Below are 23,334 nucleotides of genomic sequence, written 5' to 3'. Positions count from 1 at the left end.
CCAGTTATGTCAAGACACCTACCACATCTGTGCAAAAAATGATGGTGACTGCTTAAAGGGAAGAAGAAATCTATACAAAATAAATGTCTTACAAAGGCAATCCAAAAGCTTTCCTTCTGTGGAAAAGTTAAAGCAAAACTGGACGGAATATTGCAAACAAGACTTCTCAGATGCAGTAAAAATAGTGCATGTAGTTCCAGGTAATAAATTAAATGCTTCAAGAAGTGTATTCATAATCCTACTTAAACCAAAAGAAAAACTGCAAAAAGGGAGGAATGTCGCAACTATAGCCATCGTACCTCTCAACCTCTTGGAAGAAATCTGGACAAAGCCAAAAATTGGGAGATAAAGGCCCCAAAATGGGTACAATTTTTAAATACTGCCCTTACAAACTTAGATTGATAGAACAGGTTTTAAATTAACATGGATTTTCCAAAGGGTATCCAGTCAAACTCAAATATCTCATTTTCTGATTTCAATCCTCAAGGATTTGCCAGAAAAACAAAATTTTTGTAGGAAGAGACCAAAAATGAGGCAAAAATCTTGACATTCTGTGAAAATGTGTACAGTTGAGTGGACTTGCCATCGCTATTCAGTGCCACCGTCACTTTTTGCACACTATCCCTTTGCTGATTGAGTTTCTTATCTTGTTCAACTGCCCCACAACAGTCAGGATTTACTTCTGCTTTCCTGACCATATGCAGGAACCACCATAATCTGTTTTTTGATCTACTTGGGCTTCTGCTCCGATGTCCTTATTTCTTAGTCTGTCCCACAGTCTGCATATTATCAGTCTTTGGCACAAACTCTCATCACCTCTAGCTTCAACTGTTCTGCCTTCAATACCCAGGTTTTTGCATCATACATTAGTACTGGTTACACTTTTGCCCCTTAAACATTCCATCACACACTGGCACCATGCTATTTGGCTGCAGCCCCTCTGATTCTAGCTTTGACTTTAGACTTCCCTTTTCAACCACCCCTCGGGATACCTGAACCAGTTAACCTGTTCCATCATCCTATCCATTTTCAGCCTCTTCCTTTATACCCCCACCCCATTTGATGTCGTAACTGTTTTATCTGCTCAGTTTCATTCCTTGTGCCTACAGTTTTGCATTCCCACTTATTTGCTGGTGTTTTTATTCAGTCCACTTGTAATGCCACATTGTGTGCATACAGCAACTTTGTTGATCTGTTCCCTCACTTGCTTGCTAATGTAGTCCATCAGCAGTTGGCTCAGCACAGAATCCTGTTGAACACCCAACCCCCCCAGTCACTGGGTCCTTGTACATACTCTGCATTAAATTCTGTTTTCGGGACTTCCATCACAGGGCTATCCAAGTCAGTGACTTGGGACCCTGCCATATGCTGTCTCCAAGTCTAGGAATGCCCATTTAGATTCTTAATTCATATTCTCAACTGTCTGACATCAGGTAAGTTGGGTAGTTGGCATTCAAATCAAGATGCAATAAATCACCCATCCTACTTTCTACTACTCTGCATATTCATTTATCATCCTCTCAAGTACTTGCATGCAGTGTGAACTGTACCAAATACCTCTACATTGCCCACAGATGTGAAGACCCCCCCCCATTTGTTCTAGTAAACTGGTACTAGAATGCTTATTCTCCAGTCATCTGGGATGCACCTCTTTCCACACTAACAGCCCTCTAAAATCATACATCTTTAACATATCTACTCGGACCTTCTATGAGCCTGCTGCTTTCCAAGGCTTCACTTTCCTTGGTGCTGTTCTAGGGTGGGCTCTTTCATTGTAGGCAGTCTGGCACAGTACACCTGTGAGTTTTTTTTTTTGTTCAAAAGCTGCTAGATATACTCCTTTCATCTTTCTTTGATGTCCTGTGTACTGTTGAGCAGGTTGTTGCTGGCATCTCTTAATAGTAGAGTACCATCTCCTTTCTTTTTGTCGTTGCCTTGTGACCTGATAGAGCTTTGGTGTCATCTGTAACTTCATTGTCACAAAGCTGGTAGATTTCTTCTGATGCCCTGTCCTTTGCTATTGCAACCGGTCTTCCTCAGTTAGCAAATCAGTACTCCTCCTTAGCCTGGTCCAGCTCCCACATTTTGCCTTTGAGGACTTAGATTTCTGCATTACACCAACTTTCCTTATGTACCCCAGCTTGTATACCTGGCTCTGCCACATACTTTTTCTATAGCCCTCACTCACGCTGTCTTGATGCTCGGCCAGACAAATTCCACCCACTACTCCTCTTCCTGAGGTGCCTGGATGACCTGATCACATGCTGGGTAATTACTTTCAGCACTGCAAAAGAAGCTCAGCTGGCGTTTTCTTTACATGCTCAACTTCAGTACCCTTTGCACCATAATGCCATTTTCATATTAGGAGGTTTTAAATTTTACATTTCATCAAAACAGCAATTTTTGTTCCCATTTATCCTGCCCCAAAATGATCAGCCCCTCCCAGCTTATCAAGCCATTTGTTCCACAGTCAATGAGATTTGTTGGGAAGGATTTTTTTTTTAATGCCTGACACCCCCCCCCCATGTACCCACTCACTGGCAGCCCATAGGTGGGGTGCGAAACAGGGGTCAGAGCTTGACCAGACCTCAATTCCACAGGGGGTTAACATGAGCAGGACTGTGCTCCCAACTCCAAGGAAATTAATGTGACTGCATATGCCCGAGTGCATGCCTCCCTCCACAGGATGGGCACATCCATCCTCCCTTGCCATTGCAGTCAAGTAGCCACGTTGCTCCAACTCAGTCTGGACTGTTAGAGCTTTATCCTTCTACACCACTGGCACAGGCTAGCAATACAGAAATTTAACACAATCTGACATTTGAACAAAACACAAGGAGAGAACAGACTAAAAATTCTGAAAACTTTCTATATCGGAAGGATAGAGTACCAAATATATGCATCACTGGAGTTAAGCTATAGAAAATGAACTTTCTGGAATGCTATTACACAGTTTTAGTAACAGTTTTAAGAACTGCAATATCTGAATACCCTACAAAACATCTTGGCAAGATGCAAAGTGTATTGCAACAAAATATATGTTCAATGCGAAACTGCTTCAAGACCATAAGCGACTTAGTCACCCATCAAGGAATTCCAAAGACCCCAGTTTGTCTACATAAGCCTTGATTTCATCATAAACCTTTCTAATCCCTAGAAAGGATTCATTCCATAATCTACCAGCTTTGATTAAACTACATAATACAAACCTGAGGAAGTTAAACAAAAGAATGCATTTCTAGTACCATGGGTATTGTTGTCTTACAACCAAGCCAAACGTATCCAACAGAATCGTATACAAATACAAGAATGATGCCACGAGTTCACCTCAGACTAACCTGTACTGTACACAAACAATTGCTCCAAACAGTTTCTATAGTTTAGATCACTTTGTTTAGTATACTTCTTCTAACCCAGTTAGCCAAGAAAAAATTTTAGACAAGCAACCTCAGTATTCTATACAAGATCTTAAGTCTTAAATTAAAAGCTCTCGTGACTGGAGATGCTGCACAAAGTGTTGCCATTAACTGCATAGCACTTTCAATCACAGTTTGGAAACTAAATTTGGTTTACTTTATAGTTGCAGTACAACAAAATCTAATCTAGTAAATTACTTACTTTCCTGACTGTCTGCTGTTGATGCCCTTTGAAGACTCCCGCACTTTTACCCTGCCTTGACCTGCCAAAGGGAGGAAAGAGCATTAATGCAAATAGACAATAATTTTGTATATGTGGTTTTGCACAGTTTCTATCAATTTGGCTCAAAGAATCTTGCATGAACTAAACCATCTCCCAAGCTTGCAAAGAAATGTAGACTGAGGACATGACAAAGTGGCTTAAGCAAAAAAAAAAAAAAAAAAAAAAAAAAACACAGTTCTGTTGAATACTAGTCATTGAGCCTCTATCAAGTCAACTTAATGCTCACCAAGTTAAACTATTAAAAGTCCCTTAAAATACTACATTATGACTTGCCCTCCAATAAGTCCCACATCTTGCACAAGTGATTTGTCAAAATGGTATACATTTTTTCAAACTAAAGTACATTTGACAGATGGCCAGAGGCCAACATTAGAAGTGCAACTATGGGTCATCTTGAAGTGCAACTATTTCAACCATTTTTCCTATTTAGTGTAGAGTTCTGGGACTGCAGTCTTGTAAACCAGGTAAGGCATTATCTGTACATGATCTGTCACTGTCTACAACCCATAAGGCGAATGTAATTTTTAAAGAAATACTGGGGATATAAGAGCAGCAGATTAAAGCTAGGCAACCTGATTTAGGTTTCACTTTTATACAAGCAGAAAGCCTGAACTGTATGCCATAAAGGAAAATTCACTTCATTTTGTGGTCTGACAGTTCCAGTTATACGAGGAAATTAAATGAATAAAACATGCCAAAAAGACCAATTCATGCACAAGTGCTTAAGTGTTGCCACAGATGTTTTAAAAGAAATGAAGCATGGTATACAGGCAAAAGCATTTTCAGAATATTTTGAAATATACTCTGGTATATTTACAATGGTTTACAACTATTCCTTCCAACAGCATTCCAGAATTTTGTATTCCAGCTTCCAATGAGCACTTCCTGAATTAAGTTATCCTACTAGTGCAAACACCCACACCTCTAAAATCAGAAATGGTTAAAATCGAAATAGAAAACTGCTCAGCATAAAATAAGTCACATTTGTTAGATCTACTCAGAATCCAAGCCACAATAAATTCAGAAAAGATGTGAAGAATTTCAATAACCACTCAAGCTATGTGTACTGTTAGCACCATTTCATGCATACAGCTGTGAGATTTGTGATGCTTAGTTGAGATATTTATATACTGCAATATTTCTCTAAACGTTTAATCTCAAAGCAGCTGTACTGCTGTTTTCTAAGCTTCAAGATGAAATTGTTCAATAGTTTGAATGTAGCATGGTTCTGGAATGAATACAAGTATGAAGAGGCAACAGATACCTAGAGGCAGCACTAGAGTAATCCTAGAGAAACCCAGTGAATATACTAGGATGCAAGAGGTTAAGGAGTGCCTATAGAAATGGCAATACTGGCTGTGGCAAAAAAGGTACATAAAGGCATCATGGCTCAAAACATTGAGGGGAAAGAATGCATTGTTACAGAAAATTCATGGTGGAGTACTTCTGCAATAGATCCATTTGAAGTCTTTACTGCCCTCCAAGAAGGATGGGAAATTCAGTCAACCTGCATGGGAACTTGGGATTTTCCTGTATGCTCCTACAACCCTATCCTTGATAAATGGTACCAAAGGTGTAGTGCCAGTTACAATGAGCACCAGTGCAACTACACACCAATCATGTTGCTAGATAGTCTTTGGGAAGCTCCTCCACAAGTCACCCCATGCTGAAAAGGGCACAGGGGTCCATGCTTTCACCCAAACAGGATGTTGCTTCTCAAATGCAATAGTAACTCTCAAGAATGGGCAAACTGGCATTTGCTACTGCTTTCAATGTTCCACCAGTACAGGGGTTATTAAAGCCCAAGTTATCTAGGTGTAAATCAGGGTCTCCATCTTTAACAAAACCCATCTGTGTTTACTGGTAACGGGAAGACTAACTATTTTCCTCAACAATGCAAGTCTGCTCAGATAACACTAAATTGCTGGTAAAATGCCTAGCAATCTGTGGGATGGATTTTTACAATTCAACCAACATGGGATACTGCCCAAATTTAGCTACCACACATTAGGGGGTAGGCTTGATAAAATACAAGCCATATTCAATATAGAGTGCTTTTGAAAGAGGCAGTTTCATCAGCAGTTAAGCATCTTATGCAACAAAGTATTTTGATACAAGCAGTTGAGGTGAATACAACAGTGCAGTACAAGAAATGATGCAAGTCCTTTCCAGAAGAACCTCCAAAAAAGTACTGAAAAGCAAAATGCAAGTGCTTTTAAAGTTTGTAATTTTCTGAATAAGACCTCCACAATTCATATATTAGACCAAATCAAACATTTCACCTTCCAGATGGGGTTGACCAAAATGATTAGTTAAGCATGCAGTGCTACCCCCTCCACGATGTAAACTTTACACGATTGCTTCTTCAGACATCTCACCTAACAAAAAACACACCAGACACTGGATGAATACCATATTAATTTTTGTGGGGAAAATGCTACTAGAGCATCATGCATGCCCAAGAAAAAAGTAGCCCAAGACAGAAGTACCTGGGCATTTCAGAGAACCTAACAGCAATCGGATTATTGGAATCAGCACAAGGAGAAAATACATAAATTTCAGAAGATAATGAAGTTAACACTACGGATTGAGTGCATGTAGCAGCTTACAAGTAAAACTGACATGGAATACCTTATCACCCCACTCAGATCAGTTAAATGAAATGGATGCCATCCTCACTGATATAAAGAAAATGGCTATGGAGGGAGAGACATTCAGATGTTGATGCCAGGTGGGGAAAGTATAACTCCTTTGGGATTCTGGAGAATGTGGAAAGGTTCAAAGTTCTGTTAAATACGCTTCCAGAGGATCAACACTCTGGAAGATTAAAATAGAAAAGGTCCCTATGCTCTGAGCAAGATTTCCCCATAGCCATTCTGGCAAGATTTGATAAAGGACTTTGTCCTTCATGTGGCCACCCAGAAACATGGTTAAAAATAAATTACAATAGAATACTACGCCACAGCTTTTCTATGGAAACTAGGAAGCTGAATGCTTTCAATTGGATTTAAGCAAACGGATTTGAACACTCTGAGGTTGCATTCAGCACAGCTACACATTTGTTTTCCAACTGGTCCTGTCTAGTTTATTGTCCCCAGAGGAGCAAAGACCAAGTTGAAGTCAGTAGTTTCACACTGAAAAAAGATTTAGTACAGCCTGCATGGAACCAACTCAATTGAGTTGGATTTTTACCCATCGTTTAGGAAAAGGGAAATCGCAACATTTGAGACTGAAATGGACAGCAAGTGCATTCAAACAGTTGAAAGTCTTTAAAAATCCAATGTACAGTCTGGGATTGGAAACTTTGCAAATTACTGTTAAGCAACATACAAGGGTTTCTGCATGTCAGGCTTCACTGGAAGGGAAGGAGCAAATTGGTTAATCTCCAAGTGCAACCCCAAGTAAACTGGGAGAAGTCCTTTGTTTTCATGTTTTTCTAGCAGTTTACAAGAACTAGGTATATGCTAGTAAAGGCAACCTTCTCCAGAGGAGCAGCACTGCCCTACATATAGTTCTGGTTACAGCAACAACTACATTTACATTTAACACTGATGCAACCAGGGCTTGCCTAGATGGTTTTCCTTTATGAAAAGTATCAATATGGAGAAGATTTGTGGGGCAATGTGGGACACTGAAATGTAGATAAAGAAAATCTTTCTTTGGAAAGAAATGTGTTCTGGAAAGCAAATTGGCTAGGTAACTTGATTATAGGTTCATAGGAAGGTACTCGGCTGTCAGCCAATGGGGCCTATAAGCCTAGCCAAAAAGGTTCCCCTGGCTTTCGCCACCCAAGAAATTTTCCTGTGCCCATCAAGCAGTGCTGCAGAAGTGATCCCCCAGGGAGAATTTTCTATTTCCCATCCAGTCAAGGTTTTTCTTAAAGTTGGCCAATGAGGAGCTTTGCTTGACATGAATGAGTAGTTTGTTCAGAGTACGGGAAGTCTGGGACAGGAATCTACCCCCTCCAGCATGTGGTTTATTGTGGTGACAAGGTTTAGGTCCCTGGAGCGTGTGGTTTGGAGAAATCGGGACTTCAAGTGTAGCATGTCCAACAGCTCTGGGTTTGGCATAGCTTTGCATGTTGGGCAGAGACCGCCTCAGAGTAGGAGATGTGTGACAGAATAGAGCTGGAGTTTGAGACAGTCTGTGCATGGCATCCATTTAGTGAGGTATTTCTGTGGCCTTTCCAATTGTTGTCGGGGTCTTGATATACATGCCAAATAGGACATTTTACTCTATAATGGGTCTGATAACGGATGAGTAGAGAGGAACAATGACCTTTTTTTCTAGAGAACCATTTTGTGATGGTGTGCCATGTAGGATTTCCCCAACTACTGTGGCAATGTGGTTATCAAAGGAGAGACTACTGTCCACTTGTGTCCTGAGGTCTCTTATCACACTGTTTAGTGAGCTACTGCCTATGTGGTAGTTCATGGGTACAGAGTTTTTCCCACTTCTTGGCATTTAGCTCGAGGCCATGACTGACACCAAGCATCTGTCTAAGGCCCTTTTGTAGAACGTCTACATCATTAAGTGATTCTATTATGGCATCCAGTTTGCAGTCATCTGCAAACTGTTGGCTAAAGACCTTCTGTGATGGCCTGCACTTAAGAGAAGTAGATGCCGAACAGGGGAGGACCCAGGACCGAACTGTGGTACTCTACTAGTCACTGGTCTGAAGTCAGACTGGAGTCAGCTACTTTTACTGTGCGAGTTCTGTCAGTGAGCCAGTTGGGCACCCATCTTGTGACAGGGATTTATGTCCAGTTTAGTGAGTTTATCTATAATTTCAGAGTTTGGGATGGTATCGAAAGCCTTGGCAAGGTCAAGATAGGCTGTGTGCACTACCTTGCCCTCGTCTATGGCTCTAGTGACCACTTCAAAGTCAATCAGGTTTCGTAGACATGATCTACCTTTTACAAACCCACACTGAATGGGGTCCAGGGTTTGGATGTTACCTATGTCGGTTTACAAGCTCCAAGATGATGCGTTTCATGGCCTTGCAGACCAGGCTCATCAGGCTAATGGGGTGGTAGTTTCCAGGGTCTGTGGTGGCACCCCCCTTTGTGGAGTGGGATAACCATCGCTGTGTGCCATTCAGTAGGCACATAGCCTGAGAGGAAGCCATGATCGAACACTGTACTTGGGTGGAGTGCCAATTCATTCTGTAGTTTGTGCAGTATGCAGCCTGGGATGTAGTCTGGTCCCATGGATGCTGTGTGCTTGGCTTTGGAGAGTGCAGTCTACTTGTTCATCTGATTACAGGAGCTTTGCATTCTTCTGGTATTAAGATGGGCCCTTTGGAGGGCGAGAGGGGGGTAAAGTTAGCACTGAACATATCTACCAGGATGTTGGATCTGCCCTGAGCTACAGCACAATGGCACTAAATATACATAACCAACTGATATTGCTGAGTGTTGCCATTGAGATTCTTGACATAGCTGTAGAATGCTTTGTGGTAGTCTTTGGAATCTGTGGCAATTTTATTTTCATAACTGGCTTTGGAGGATTTTGAGGGATTTCAGTTTCTTGCTGAGGCTGACCAGAGAGTTCCTCCACTCTTGGGATTTTACTCTTTTCCAACAGCTTCTCCCTTCTGTTGTAGAGTTTATGGCAGGGGACCACCAGATTGACTTTTTTGGAAGATAGTGTCTTGGTTCTGTTGGGGATGGCATGATCCATGCACTCATGTATGTGCTTATACTGTACATGTGCAAGATTCAGTCGTACTTCTATTTTCCATCTGCATGGGTGTCGCGAAGTTTGCCACTTCTGTCTTAAGCATGAAGTTGGCTTTGTAGTCAGAGTTTCTTTAATGGGGGGTGGGGGTGGGACATGGATGTCTAAGGTGATTAGCTTGTGGTCTGATCTGACCAGCGAGTTGACCTCTGGTGTGGAACACTGGGTACCCATATTGGTAATGACCAGGTCCAGGACATTGCTGCCCCTGGTAGGGGTGTGGACAAGCTGATCCAAGCCATTGGAATTTATGAATTCCAGAAAATGTTGAGCGAATGAGTTGGTACACAAGTAGTTTTCCCAGTTGATGGTGGGGTTAGTTGACATCGCCCATAATTAAGATATTGGGTTGTACCTTAATATTTTCCAGTATCTTAAGAAATGAAGAGTGGGAAACCTGGGGTATGGTAGGGGGATCTGCAACAAGCTACAGCCTGGATTGCAGTCTTGCCCAGTGTTAGTTGCACTTTGATAATTTTCTGGATGCATTATGTTGAGCAACTAAGCCTGGAGGTGTGGATATCCTTAATTAATATGGACATGCCTCCGCCTTTGGTGCTTTGGTCCAGGTTAGGTGGCCAATAGGGGTGGTATGAATTATATCCTGGTAATGCAGGGGTGCTCTGGAGCCTTGAACCAGGTCTGTCACCGCACAGATGTCGATGTTCTCCATTTTAAGAGCGCCTCGAGTGAGTGCATTTTGAGGTATAGACTTCTAGCATTAAGTAGCATTACCCTCAGAGTTTGCTTGCTTGTACCCATTACAGTGGTGAATTTAGCATTTGAACCTTGCCTAAAAAAGGCACTATAGGGGTGGCAAGAGCCTTGGCCAGTATCCAGAATCCCAGGGGCAACAGGTATAGGCCATCTCTGGCAAAGCATCAGTCGACCAGGTCATCCCAGACAGATACTGGATCCCCTTAGAATGACACCAGTAGCTTAGCCAATTGTTGAAGTCAATCATTTTGTCCTTGTACTGTGGTATCATTCTGGGCAATGGCAGGATGCTACTCAAGGCTAGAGTCATACTTGCCTGGGCTATAAGATCCAAGCACTCCTCCAGGTCTCTCATGTAGTCCAGGGAGGTATGTCTCAGGTCATTCACACCAACATGGACAACAAGAGTCATATTTGTACTTGAGTGACCTGAGTGCGTGCATTGATAAAGGAAAAGCATACAACTGTACTTTTAAGAAAGTTATAAGCAGACAGCTAGAGTCCCACAGGTCCCAAGAACACATTAAACATTTGTGGGCAGTTGCTGTACACCCTCCATACTTCAAGGACAGGAGTTAAGATACAACAGTTATTCATTCAAAACCTTTTATGGACTCTGCAGACTTCAGGATATATACAGATGAAAAAGCAGGACAAGAGCCAGTTGTACACAATTTAGGTATTTCTCCTGGTGCAAGAATATAAGAATATGGCACTATTACAAGAGGAAATTTTTTTTGAGGGTGGGGCAGAACAGTTCCAACACAAGACCAAGACAGGCAAAGGGCATATTTACCCAGTCAGGGGATCATGACAGCTATATTCCCAGCTAATGTGTAGGTCAGCTGTTCATAAGTACCTACAAGTTCAAAAAATCATGGTCACACAAATCTACTCAGTTTGCCAAGGGTGCTTTCAAATCACTTCATTTATTCTGGAGATATGACAGGAGCAAGGATAAGTCACTGGAAATGTAATCCGCTATGTAAAGGACAGCTAATTTTATTAGGAGTGGATATGGATAACATACAGGGCAAAAGCACATACAATACGAGAAGTTCAAAGTTATAATGCATTACTAGAGAGAAATTACGAGCCATTAGATTTTTGATGGCAGACGAGAGACTGGCAAACATTCAGGCAACCTTGTTGGGAGTATAAGAAAATGTGGGACAAGCAGGCCAACAGTTAAGAAAGCAAGGGAGAAGAGAGTTTGTAAATAGTAGTGGCTTAGGTTTTTATAATCCCAGCAAATTTTGATTCTTCTCCCATGTAATACTTCAGTTTGACTGGAAGGTAAGAAGGTAGAATGGTTGGTAAACATGTGTTAGAAAGAGGCACAACAAACCTTTGTTGTATGATTTTTAGGGGCGACTAAAGTTCAAGGATATTTTATGCAGAATTATAAACTAGATGATTCAGGGCACATTATTCACTCAGTTTGAACAGCATTTAGGGCAGGAGATTACTTATGGGTTCACTGGAGGTTACCAGGCTACAGTCCCTAGAGCCTTTATAAGCCTAGCTACGTTAATCTCAGGTTGCCCAAATTGTCCTTTGTTAGATGGACATACTTTACAGATCAGCACCTACTCCCTGTCCATGAGGGATATGGGTGCCACCCCAGGAGGAATTTAACACTTGCCCAGGTTGCGCTTGAAGGTCACTGAGGAGCTCTGCTTCACACGAACTGGAAGCTTATTCCAGAGCAGTAGCAATCTCAGAGATCTCCCTCTCCAACATTATCTATTAATGGCACTGAAAAGGGAGATCCCTAGTACGAGCAACTCCACCATTTGATTTGCAGATGTGCAGCATTTAAATCAGGTTGGGGTCAGACTGCCCTGTCAACCAGATACAAGTCACCTCTCAGTAGCCTATATGATAGGGAGTACAGTGACAAGCCTTTCAAGTCTGTCCACATAGGTCATGGTTTGGAGGCCCTGTACCTTAGTGAGAAACCTCTGCAGTCTCTCCAGTTGCTGCCAGTGTATGGAGAGATGCACACAAGGGAGCATTCATTCCTCAACTGTACAAATTTTCAGAATGTCTGTATTTTTGCCTCGTATTTTTGATCCGTTTTTCATTTTTGTCTGGCAAATCAATAGCATTTCATTAAGGGTTGAAGTGAAAAAATAACTAGGCATACGAGTTAAAGACTTCATACCCTTCAAAAAATTCATGCCAATACAAAATGTGCTATTCTATCAACTTTCTAATGCTAAAAATATTTAAGAAGTGTCCTCATTTTTGGATCTTTGTCCTCCCATTTATGATTTCGTCCCGATTTCTTGCTCCAAGAGGTTGAGAAGTTAATATTGTACTCTACTTGACCCTAAAATCAGACCATTAACAAAGTGGGGTTATAATCCTTAAACCTTGATTCAATGCCTTTACTTGAGATGTGCAACGTAAAAGGCTTTCATTACCACAGTGGAAACCTAGTGGGCACAATTCAGATTGCTGTCAACCTGTTCCCAGATCTCACATCACTGGGTTTAAACTTAGATGGATGGTGTCAATATTGTAATTAGTGGGAATTCCACTTTGCCAAGTGGGATAATAGCACACTTTTGCATTTAGTTTTAGACAGTGATTTTGATTGCGAGTGTATTACAGGAGGGACTACCATTGTCAGGGGATGCAATAATAGTGCCTAGTTAACCATCAGCAAGCTCAGTAAGCAAGGCCACCTACTTTAGCCTAGAGTTCCAAGAAATAGATTCCAAACAGTAAACAGCCCAGTACAGGATTCTTGCATTATGCCACTGGTGATGGGTCTACTGGCAGAGGTGGAGTCACCAACTTTGACGGTATGTATTCTGTTGGTAAGCCAATTAGTTACCCACTGAGGGCTGCAAGGGTTAACATTCAGCTGGGAGAGAGAGTTTCAATGTCACCCAAGTAGTAGATTGGGTCAGAGGCTTGGTTCATTCTAGATGCACAGTATGCACCACCTTACCTTCATCCTGGCCTTTTGAGACTCTCAATGTAGTCTACCAGATTCTGTAATCACAATCGACCCTTAAAGCCAAACTGGGTTGGTCTAGAGTTTGACTGCCTAAGTCTTTGTTGAGAAGGTCCATGAAGATCCTTTCCATGGCCTTGCAGATGAGGCTGTTTAGACTTATGGGTCTATAGTTCAAGGTAGATTGATGGCCCCCTTTATGCAAGGGGATTACTGTTGCTGTTCTCCATTCTGCTGCTACAAAGCCAGTTCACAGGCTATGGTTAAAGAGAATGGTAAGTGGGTCAGCTAGGTCCTATTTTAGATTGCTTAGTAAGCAACCTGGGATATCTGGTTCCATTCAGGCAGCGTTTTTGGCCTTGGAAAACACAGATATGACTCTAGAGATACTAGGTAGAGAACTGGTGTCTGGTATGTTTTGTGGTAGGGCTGGTGGGGATGGGGGGGGTGAAGTCTCCAATAAATCTGGCTGGTAGTGAGAGTGGTACTATCTACTACCAGTTCAGCACAGATGGGCAATCCCTTTTAGATTTCAGACAGTTAAATGCCTTAGGATTGTCCTTTGCTTGGGATGCTATTTTTAGCTTCATTATTAACTTTAGAGGTAATCTGTGGAGGGAATTCTGCAGAGGTAGTTGCCTCTTGTTCTTTGACATCAGTTTTTTCCTTTTCTTATACAGTTTATACTAGATGTCCAACAACATGGCTTTTTTTTTAAAGGAAGGCCTGGTTTTAATCCGCTTAGGTACAGCCAAGTCTATACAGTTGCCAAGATTATACAGGGCATGTGTACATCTCTGCATAGTGTTATGGGAAAAGACCAGCTTATTAAAAAAATGTATATTTCAGTTTATTAATGCTAGGATTAAAAAAGCAAATAAAATTTATCTGCAGGGCTGGGAAAAATACAGCTTCATAAGCCAACTGCGTCGTTGCTAGGGCAGGTTTGAAACATCCAAGGTCAGAAACAAAACCCCTTGGAAGCAGGTGAATCATGTACAGGAAGGTGTTCATGTGAAGTCTGAGGCAAAAATCACAAGGGATGAGTACATTTGCAAAGTTCTCTAGGACAGTCATAACGTAATGAAATTGCATGAGCAGTTTGATTAGAAAATGTATAAAAAAGACAAGTTTTTGTATGTAAAGGGAGAATGCTTCAAGAGCTGCGAAGACTCCCAGCACTGTAAAAATAAAATTTCTGTTTGCACATTCTGAAGTGTTCCTGACTAAAGGCATGCAATGTAAATTCTTAATGTTATTTATGACTAAATTTGGTGCAGTTCTCTGGATCAGAACTTTGGTATTGCTGCAGGACAGTTCTGGAATAGGGCCCACAGATATTCTGCGAATTCCACACTGCTTTGTATGGAATTGTCAGACTCAGATGTGCAGCTATTGTGTGTGTAAACATACTAGCCTTGGCAGGGAAACTGTTTTGTAAAGGGAAAAGGGTTGGTTTGCAGTTTTGGTTTGCAGTTTGACAATTTTAGCAAATGTAAGTGCATGACAGTTTGTAGTATAACTTCATGACTGTTTGCAGTACAAGTGCATGACTGACTGAGTGGTTGTAAGATATACAAGTAATAGTGGGAGGGCCCCACAGTAAACGAGTCTAGTAAATGTGCATATACAGTAAAGGACAAATCAACACAAGGAGGTGCCTTGTGTTGAGAGCGATATACAAGTAATAGTGGGAGGGCCCCACAGTAAACGAGTCTAGTAAATGTGCATATACAGTAAAGGACAAATCAACACAAGGAGGTGCCTTGTGTTGAGAGCGGTACCCTCAGGACTGAATGGTTAGTATGAGAGATGTTTTTATTCTGCCAATGTATGAAAGTATGAGAAGAAAAGAAAAAGTTAAAAGCTAAAAATAAAGTTAAGTTCATGAGCTTATCACATGACAGGACGTAAAGGTATGTGTTGAAATAAATTCATGAGCCCAAAAGCATGCTGGGACTTGACAGTACGACTGTGAAAGTACCCTCAGGTGGTCAAGTTCTGGACATAGTACTTATCCACCCCATTACCCCAACTGCAATGTTGGAGCTGTAACTTTTGAGCTCACACAGGGACAAAAGCAAGGGAGTGCTGTGGGAAAAGGCTGATCGAAACTTCTCCTTGGTTGCTGCACGATGACAGACTTCCTACCCTTCCCTCCATGGTGTGTGGATTACTAGTTATTTTTCGGTCTTCAGAATTGCCAGAAGACAGGAGTTGTAAGGCAAGATTTTTATTACTGATTTATAAAAGAAAAATGGGAGCAAAGATGAGCAAGATCAAATCCCTGAAAAGGGAACACCTGCATATTTTATGTATTTTAATTATGGGAAGGAAAGTTGTAAATATCTGTATGACTGGTTTCAGCTTACTAAGAATTGTGCTGGTGGGGTATTTCCATTAAATGGACCTTATAAGACTAAATTGCTGACACTGAAAGGCATTTTGGAAGAAAAGCAAAGTGGGGAACAAATGACAGCACTTTATAGGTTCATACTAGGCTATCTGCCCTGGGGCAATTATAAGCCTAGCCCGATTCTGTATGGCTTACGCCACCCCTTGATTTGAGTATACTGTGCCCTTTTTAAGGTTTAGTTTACTGTGCCTCTGTCTAATAGTGACACGGGAGTAATCCCTGGGACAAACCTACGATCCCCCATCCACTTAGAGATTCTTCTTGAAGAGATTCAGTGAGGTGCTCTGCCTCACATGAACTGGAATTCTATTCCAGAGCGAAGGGAGCCTCTGGGTTATGAACCTGTCCCTCCAGCAAGTTCTATTTATTTCTGTGCTGAGGTTCAAGTCCCTCAAGCGTGTGGCTCTAAGGGATTTAGATTTACTGAGGTGGAGCATGGATTTGACATAGCTTTGTATGTCAGGCATAGATTTGACATAGCTTTGTACGTCAGGCATAGATCGCCTCGAAGTAGGCGGTATGCAACTGAGTAGAGCTGGAGTTTTTTTAACCGAGCAGCATATGGCATCTGTTAGAGACCCTTGATCCTCTTGGTGAGATACTTTTGGGGTCTTTCTAATTGCTGCAGGTGTTGGGTAAGGTACATCCCAAAAGGGGCATTGTATTCTATGATGGACCCGATGAGGCATGAATAAAGGGGCACGATTACCTCTCTTGATCTAGATGTGAAACCCTTCATGATGAGGTGGGCTATGTAGAAGGTCTTTCTAACCACTTTGGCAATGTGGTTTTCAAAGGAGAGATTGCTATCAACTTGGGTCCCCAGGTCCCTAATAACTTTCTCTGTACTTAATGGGTTTCCCCAGGTCCCTAATAACTTTCTCTGTACTTAATGGGTTTCCGCCCATGTGGTAATTTGTGGGCACATTGTTTTTGACAAAGGGTATGACTATACATTTTTTGGCATTTAGCTTTAAACCATGGTGCTGCTGGCACCAGTTATCTGTCCGAGACCTTTTTGAAGGATGTTTGTGTCAGCTGGAGAGTTGATTATGGCGCCCAGTTTGCAGTAGTCTGCGAACATGGCGAGCCATAGTCCTCCCACGTTTGCCTGTACCTCAGAAAAGTATATACCGAACAAGAGTGGTCCCAGGACAGAACCCTGTGGGACGCCACTTGTGACCAGTTTCAAGTCTGACATGGCTCCAGCAACTCTCACTCTGTGGGTTCTGTCTTTGAGCCAGTTTGCGACCCATCTTGTGACATAGGGGTTTATATTTAAGCTGGATAGCATATCTATAATACCCGAGTGGGATATTGTGTCAAATGCCTTTGACAGGTCCAGATAGGCTGTGTGGACTACCTTCCCTTCATCTATGGCTTTGGTGACAGTTTCAAAGAAGTCAACCAGGTTCAAAAGGCAGGATCTGCCCTTGACAAAGCCGAACTGGGTAGAATTTAGTGTATGTAGGTCCCCAATGTCTTTATGAGCTCCATGATGATCCTCTCCATAGCCTTGCAGACTAAGCTAGTCAGGCTTATGGGGCGATAGTTTCCAAGGTCCGTAAAGGCTCCACCTTTGTGGTGTGGGACCACTGTTGCTGTACGCCATTCTGTGGGCACATATCCTGTAGTGAGGCTGAGACTGTATAGCCGTTTTATTTGAGGGATTAGTTCCTCTTGTAGTTCATGTAGGATGCAACCTGGGCTGCCATCTGGTCCCATGGAAGCAGTGTTTTTTTTGCTTTGGAGAGGGCAGCCTTCACCTGAGCATCTGAGATGTTTGGGAGGCAGCCCTCTGCCGGGATAGATACTTGCTCTTTTGGGGTGGAGAAGTTTGCACTGAACCTGCCTGCCAGGATATTGGCGATGTCTGTGGGTTCAGTGTATTTGTCGTTTAGAATAAACTCAGAACAAGTCTGGGAGTTGCATCCCAGGTTTCTAACATAACTGAAAAAAGCCTTACGATTGTCTTTGGTGTCCTGTGCAATTTTTCTCTCGAAGCTGGCCTTGGAGGATTTTGAGGGATCGTAATTTTTTGCTAGTACTGATCAGAGATGCCTTCCCTATTAGGGATTTTGCTCCATCATGTAGTAGCTTCCTCCTTCTGTTGTACAGTTTATTTATGGCAGGGGTCCACCAGACTGGACGCCTGCCTTTGGATGATTGGATCTTGGTTTTGTTTGGGATGGCATGATCCATGCATTCCTGGAGATGTCCGTAGAATGCATTTATATAGGATTCTGCAGTTTGGGCTGTAGTTTCCACTGGCCCTGGGGCCTTGAAGGATTCCACTTCGGTTTTGAGAAGTGAGAAGTTCGCTTTTGAGAAGTTCGCTTTTGAGAAGTTTTTCACTGTGGTTTTCTGGGCTGGGGGTGGGGTCGGGATGTGGACATCCAGTGAAATTAATTTATGGTCTGATCTTACCAATGAAGGATATACTTCTGGTGTGGAGCATAGAGTCCCCATGTTGGTAATGATCAGGTCTAGTATGTTGTCCCCTCTTGTGGGAGTAGTGACTAGTTGTTCCATAGCATTTGAGTTTATAATTTCCAGGAATCTTTGGGCTAAGGTGCTGGGGCTTGAGTAGTACTCCCAGTCAATGTTTGGGTAGTTGAAGTCGCCCAATATAATGGCGTTCAGAGAGATCTTCATGTTCTCCAATGTTTTCAGGAAGGCCGAATGGGATTCCTGACTGAGAGGGAGGTCTGTAGGATGCTATAAACTGAAAAGCAGTCTTGCCAACTGTTAGTTGCACATGGATGGTCTCCGATACTTCGTGCAATGCCACTAACCTGCAGGTGTGGATATCCTTGATAAATATGGAAACTTCCCCTCCTTTTGTGGTTCGGTCCGGGTTTTGGGGCTGAAAAGCATGATACGAGGTATAGCCTGGTAGTGCTGGGGTGCTCTCTGGAGCCTTGAACCAGGTTTCTGTCACTGCACAGATATCGATGTTCTCCATACTGAGGAGAGCTTCGAGTGCGTGCATCTTGAGGTTAAGACTTCTGGCGTTTAGCAGCATTACCCTTAGTTTCTTGTTCCTTGTGCTGTCTATGGGGGTGGGTTTGACTTTTGAGCCTTGCCTAAAAAAGGCACTGTGGGGGTGGCAAGAGCCTTTGCCAATATCCGAAAGCCCAGTGGTGACAGGTGCAAGCTGTCCCTAGCGAAGCAACATGGCTTGTCGAGCAGGTCATCCCAGGCTGACAGACACTGGATCCCCTTTGAATGACACCAAAATTTTAGCCAATTGTTAAAATCGATCATTTTGTCTTTGTACTGTGGCATCATTCTAGGTGAGGGTAAGATGCTGCTCAAGGTCAGGGTCATACCAGCCTGGGCTACATGATCAGAGAGCTCCTCTATGTCTCTTTTCATGTAGTCCAGGGAGGTACATCTCAGGTCATTCACACCAGCATGTACAATGACTTTAGTCATATTTGTATTTGCTTTGGAGTGACCCGAGTGCTTGCATTGTGTCGGATCCTAGCACCCAACAGGCAACTCACCGTGACCTTCTCTTTATTCAGCCTGGTGAGCGGGACGTCAGTGTGTCTGACAATAGAGTCACCTATAACAAGAGTATCAGGTGTGTTATTCAGCCTTAAGGGCTGCGGCTGCTTGGCACACTGACTTTGTGGGTTGTGTTGTGTGCGTTTTGTTTTGAGGTAGCGTTTGCTTGGATGTCTGCTTTGGGCATCTGTTGCTTAGGTAGATTTTTATTTAGAGCCTCCGAGTATGTTTTTGTGTATTTATGTGCTTGGTTCGCTGATGTGGTGGGACTGTGATACTGGAATTGTGTTGTGTGAAGTTACCTTCTCCTCCTGACTGGTTACACCAGTTTTGAGATGAGAGAGCTCAGCCTCCAGTTTGGCTAAATAGTTGCATCTCTCACATATATTTGAACCTGTTTGGAGAAGGAGAGGGTTGTCCGTGTACATGAGACAGTTGTAACACTGCCTCAAAATTCCCAGATTCACCAGCTGGACTGGAGAGGAAACCATTGACTGACCTTTGGACATGCTAGAGTAACAGGGAAACTGAATTTAAGATGGACCAAGAGAGGACAGGGTAATCGTAGAGAGTATAATAGTAAGTAGTGCTTATGGTTTAATAGTGCTAACTTGTAGGATTACTTAACTGGACCAGTGAAGGGCCTTAGAATGAGAATATGGTGTTCAAATTGAGAGAGAGAGCAGTTCTAAGGGAAAAAGTGAAGAGCAGACTTTGTGGAGCCAGGAATAGTTTAAACCCAATTAGGTGGCGCTGCCAGTTATTGCGCTATGCTCAAAACAGCGCAAAACCGCGCACAAGAGGGTTTTAAGAGAGGAAGATGGAGTTTCGGAATTGACCCAAAATGCCAATAATACTACAGTTTCAAGTCAGTAACCACTCCCACAGGGGCAGGCAGGCTGCTCAATGTTTTTCACTGCCACTGATCAACAGAGAGACTTTCCTTTAGCCCAAGCAAAAAATGGCCTCACAGAAACTTACAGTTCAAGAACAGCAAGCCTGTAACTGAACTTTAACAGTCAGAAAAGTGGGAAAAAAGCAAGATTTGTTTTTTTGTTTTTTCAGAGATAGCAGAGGTTAACAAGTATCAACAAGTTATAACAGTGCAGTAAATGACCCCACACAAGAGTGCTAGGCCAAAGACAGATAAAATGCAAGTTTTGAGAAAAAAACGATTTTAAAAATAAGTGCAAACAGGAAATTCAGTAAACCGCTCTAGATTGTGCTCTAAATACAGTTACTACTGCAGAAATCAGATTTAACAAGCCAGAAAATGCTCAAAATAGGCAGCTATGCAGAAAAACTTGCAAATAAACAGAGGAAAAATACTTAAAGTCTCAAAATTGGCTCCTTTCTTCTCTTAGCGTTTTCTCCTCTTGGTGGGTGCTTCAACAGCCAACAAGCCTGAAAAGACGCCAAAACCACGAGGCAACCAGGTTTTGAGAGGAAGATGTACAGTGAAGCACTTAAAAGGGAAAAGGAGTTGTCATTAAGAGGGTTGCAGGATGTTAAATTGTTACAACAAGAGGTTAAAAAGGCAGTACAGACCAGTAAAAAAGGGATCCCTTTATCCTGTCTTAGCAGGTTTGGAACAAACTGAGGATGGCTAAAACAGAAACCTCTGAAGAGGACGATAATCCTCCAGTAGCTACTGCACCCCCATATGCATCAGTACGGGTACCTCCTGTACAAGACTCTCAGACCCCCCCCTTATCCTTTGGTCTACTGTCCATTAGACAGTTTTGCATGATACTGGTACATCTCAAAATGATTCCCCTGTTCAATCTTCATCTTCTGAACAGGCATCTGCAGTCAAGGGGGGTTCTTCCTATCCTTCGCAGATAGCTTCTACTTCCCCAACAGGAGCATTAGTATTAGACACTAATATCTCACCATACGCGCTCACATGACAGGGTAAAACAAGAGATTACCTCTGGAGGGGATCTATTGGCACCTCTCAGGGAAATTTCAGGGGGGGTTAGCAATAGGGAACTTGTTCATAGTCCTTGGACCCCTGCTGATTTGCATACCATGTCTAAAAGTTTTCCAAATATTAGAGATGATCCATTAAAAGTCACGGAAGAATTAAAAACTATAATAGTACGTTACAATCCTACTCAGATTTAAATCAACTATGGGTAGTTACTTCAGATGAAATAAAGAAGTTACTGGAAGAGGCTGAAACAGATTTCATTCTCGTAGGGAATGCATTAACAGATAACAGCACTGTTAAACAAGATTACGGATGTGTGTCAAGACTGATTGGTCTAAACTACAGGCATGTAAACAAAGTAAAGGGGAAGCCCCTGCAGACTGAGTCACCTTAAATCAGTATTTGCTAGATATTCAGGAATACCAGACCCAGAAGAGCAAGCTAAGCCAGCTATCCACAACAGCCTTTGTGCAGCCTCTGCAAGCCCCTGTACAAAATCAAAGCAAGTGCTCATACTTGGTGTTTAAGTGATTCAAATCACTGTAGAGTTTCAGGAAAAATGAAGGAAAGATACTGAGGATAAGCTGTTAACTTTACAAAACTGGGCAGCTGGAAAACCCAAGGGGTCAAAGTAGAAGCAGGGGAAGGGGTAGAGGAATTGCTAGAGGATTTAGCAAAAGTGCTGGTCGAGGGGAACAAGGTGCAGCTGGATGGCAACGAGCTGGCAGTGCCCCTCCAGCTTCATCTTATACATCTTGCTTTAAATGTGGAGAAGCAGGACATTGGAGGGGGAGTGCCCACACAGGCAAATGCAGAGAGCCCAAGATACTTGGACTGAGTGGCAACCAAATTATAATAATGAAGTTTTTCCTCCACCACCACCTCCCTCAGATTGGAAGGAGTCAGGAAGCTCCATACTGACTAGGTCAATAAAATAAGTAAATCTTAACCCTCTGCCAATAGAACAAAATGGGCCCCATGTCCAGATGAAAAGAAAAAAAAAAAAACACACACATTTCTGGTTGGCACTGGAGCTACTAGGTCAGTGCTAAAACTTACTTCAGTCAAATACCAGTATCTGAGCATAAAATAAAGGCAGTTGGAATAACAAATACTATGGTATCCTGTTTCAGAACCCATCCCCATTTCTTTAGGTCCAATTGAAGAAAGGTATTCTTTCCTTTTGAGTACTACTGCACCAGTAAACATACTAGGAAGAGATTTGTTATGCAAGCTGGGTTGTACTATTTACTGTACCCCAGAAGGGGTGCATCTAAATGTTCCAACAGAATCGGGGGGGGGGGTAATGGCGGTTTTAGCAGAAGCTGAGGAACAGCCTGCTGGAAACACACAAGCAAATGAGTTACTATAGCAGGTACCTGCCAACTTGTGGGCTACGCACACTAATGAAGTAGGTATACTGAAATCAGCAAAACCAGTAAAAATAAAAATGAAATCCATCAAAATCACTCCCCAGAGTTCCACAATATCCACTAAAGCCAGAAGCAGTGCAGGGTATCAAACCTGTAATTCAATCTCCAATACAGCAAGGAATACTACCAGCTAAAAGCCCTTGTAATACTATGTTTCCAGTGAAAAAGCCAGGAAAGGATTCTTGTAGATTTGTACACAAAGGCTGTAAATAATGGGGATGGGTTCCTGTTCCAAATCCAGCAAAAATACTGAGTTGCATATCACCTGCAACTAGTTATTTTTCTACGATAGGTGTAGAAAAGAATACTGAACAGAAATCTATTCACCCTAACAGTCAGTTTGTTTGCTTTTACTTAACAGGGAAAGCAATATACATGGACATGTTTGCCACAAGGATGTACTGAATCATTATTTTCTTAAATTCTAAAAAAAAGATTAGGAGAATGCGACATTTCCAGGTGAGTCTGTTAGTACAATATGTAGATTTACTAATAGCATCAGACTTTCAGCAATATCAGCAGGACACTGAATCTGACTAGCCTTGCAAAAAAGGGACAAAGTGTCTAGAAAAAACTAGAACTGTGGTCATTTCAGGTAGGTTATCTTGGTCATTTAATATCCCAGGGTAGCAGGCAAGTGTTACCATCTCATACGGATGCAAACTCTAATGCCCCACATCAGACTACTCAGACAGCTTAGGTCTTCCTGGCTATGACAGGATACTGTAGACAGTGGATCCCTAACTACGCAGAAATTACCAAACCTTTGACCAATCTGTTAAAGCAGGATACACCAGAGCCTCTCCTTTGGAATAGTGAAGAGGAAAATTAATTTCAGAACTTGAAGCAAGCTTTAGCTACTGCCCAGCTTTGGGGTTACCAGGATAGAATAAACCTATTTTATATTGTCATGAAA

General features: G+C 42.2%; 1 protein-coding gene across 1 annotated transcript in view; it reads right to left on the bottom strand.

The window, feature by feature from the left end:
- The window catches only part of LOC122806185 (aurora kinase C-like), a 323,495-nt gene that overhangs the window by 199,983 nt on the left and 100,178 nt on the right, over positions 1-23,334 (bottom strand). Inside the window, exon 4 of the mRNA XM_044076418.1 lies at positions 3,619-3,679. Within this exon, the coding sequence (XP_043932353.1) occupies positions 3,619-3,679 (61 nt within the window). The remainder of the gene's footprint in view (positions 1-3,618; positions 3,680-23,334) is intronic.

The sequence above is a fragment of the Protopterus annectens genome, chromosome 7.part0, assembly GCF_019279795.1.
Source record: "Protopterus annectens isolate FY-2018-M chromosome 7.part0, PAN1.0, whole genome shotgun sequence".
In the NCBI taxonomy this organism is placed as follows: Eukaryota; Metazoa; Chordata; order Ceratodontiformes; family Protopteridae; genus Protopterus; species Protopterus annectens.
The sequence above is the reverse complement of the archived record's forward strand: the minus strand, read 5'-3'. Positions and strand labels throughout refer to the sequence as shown.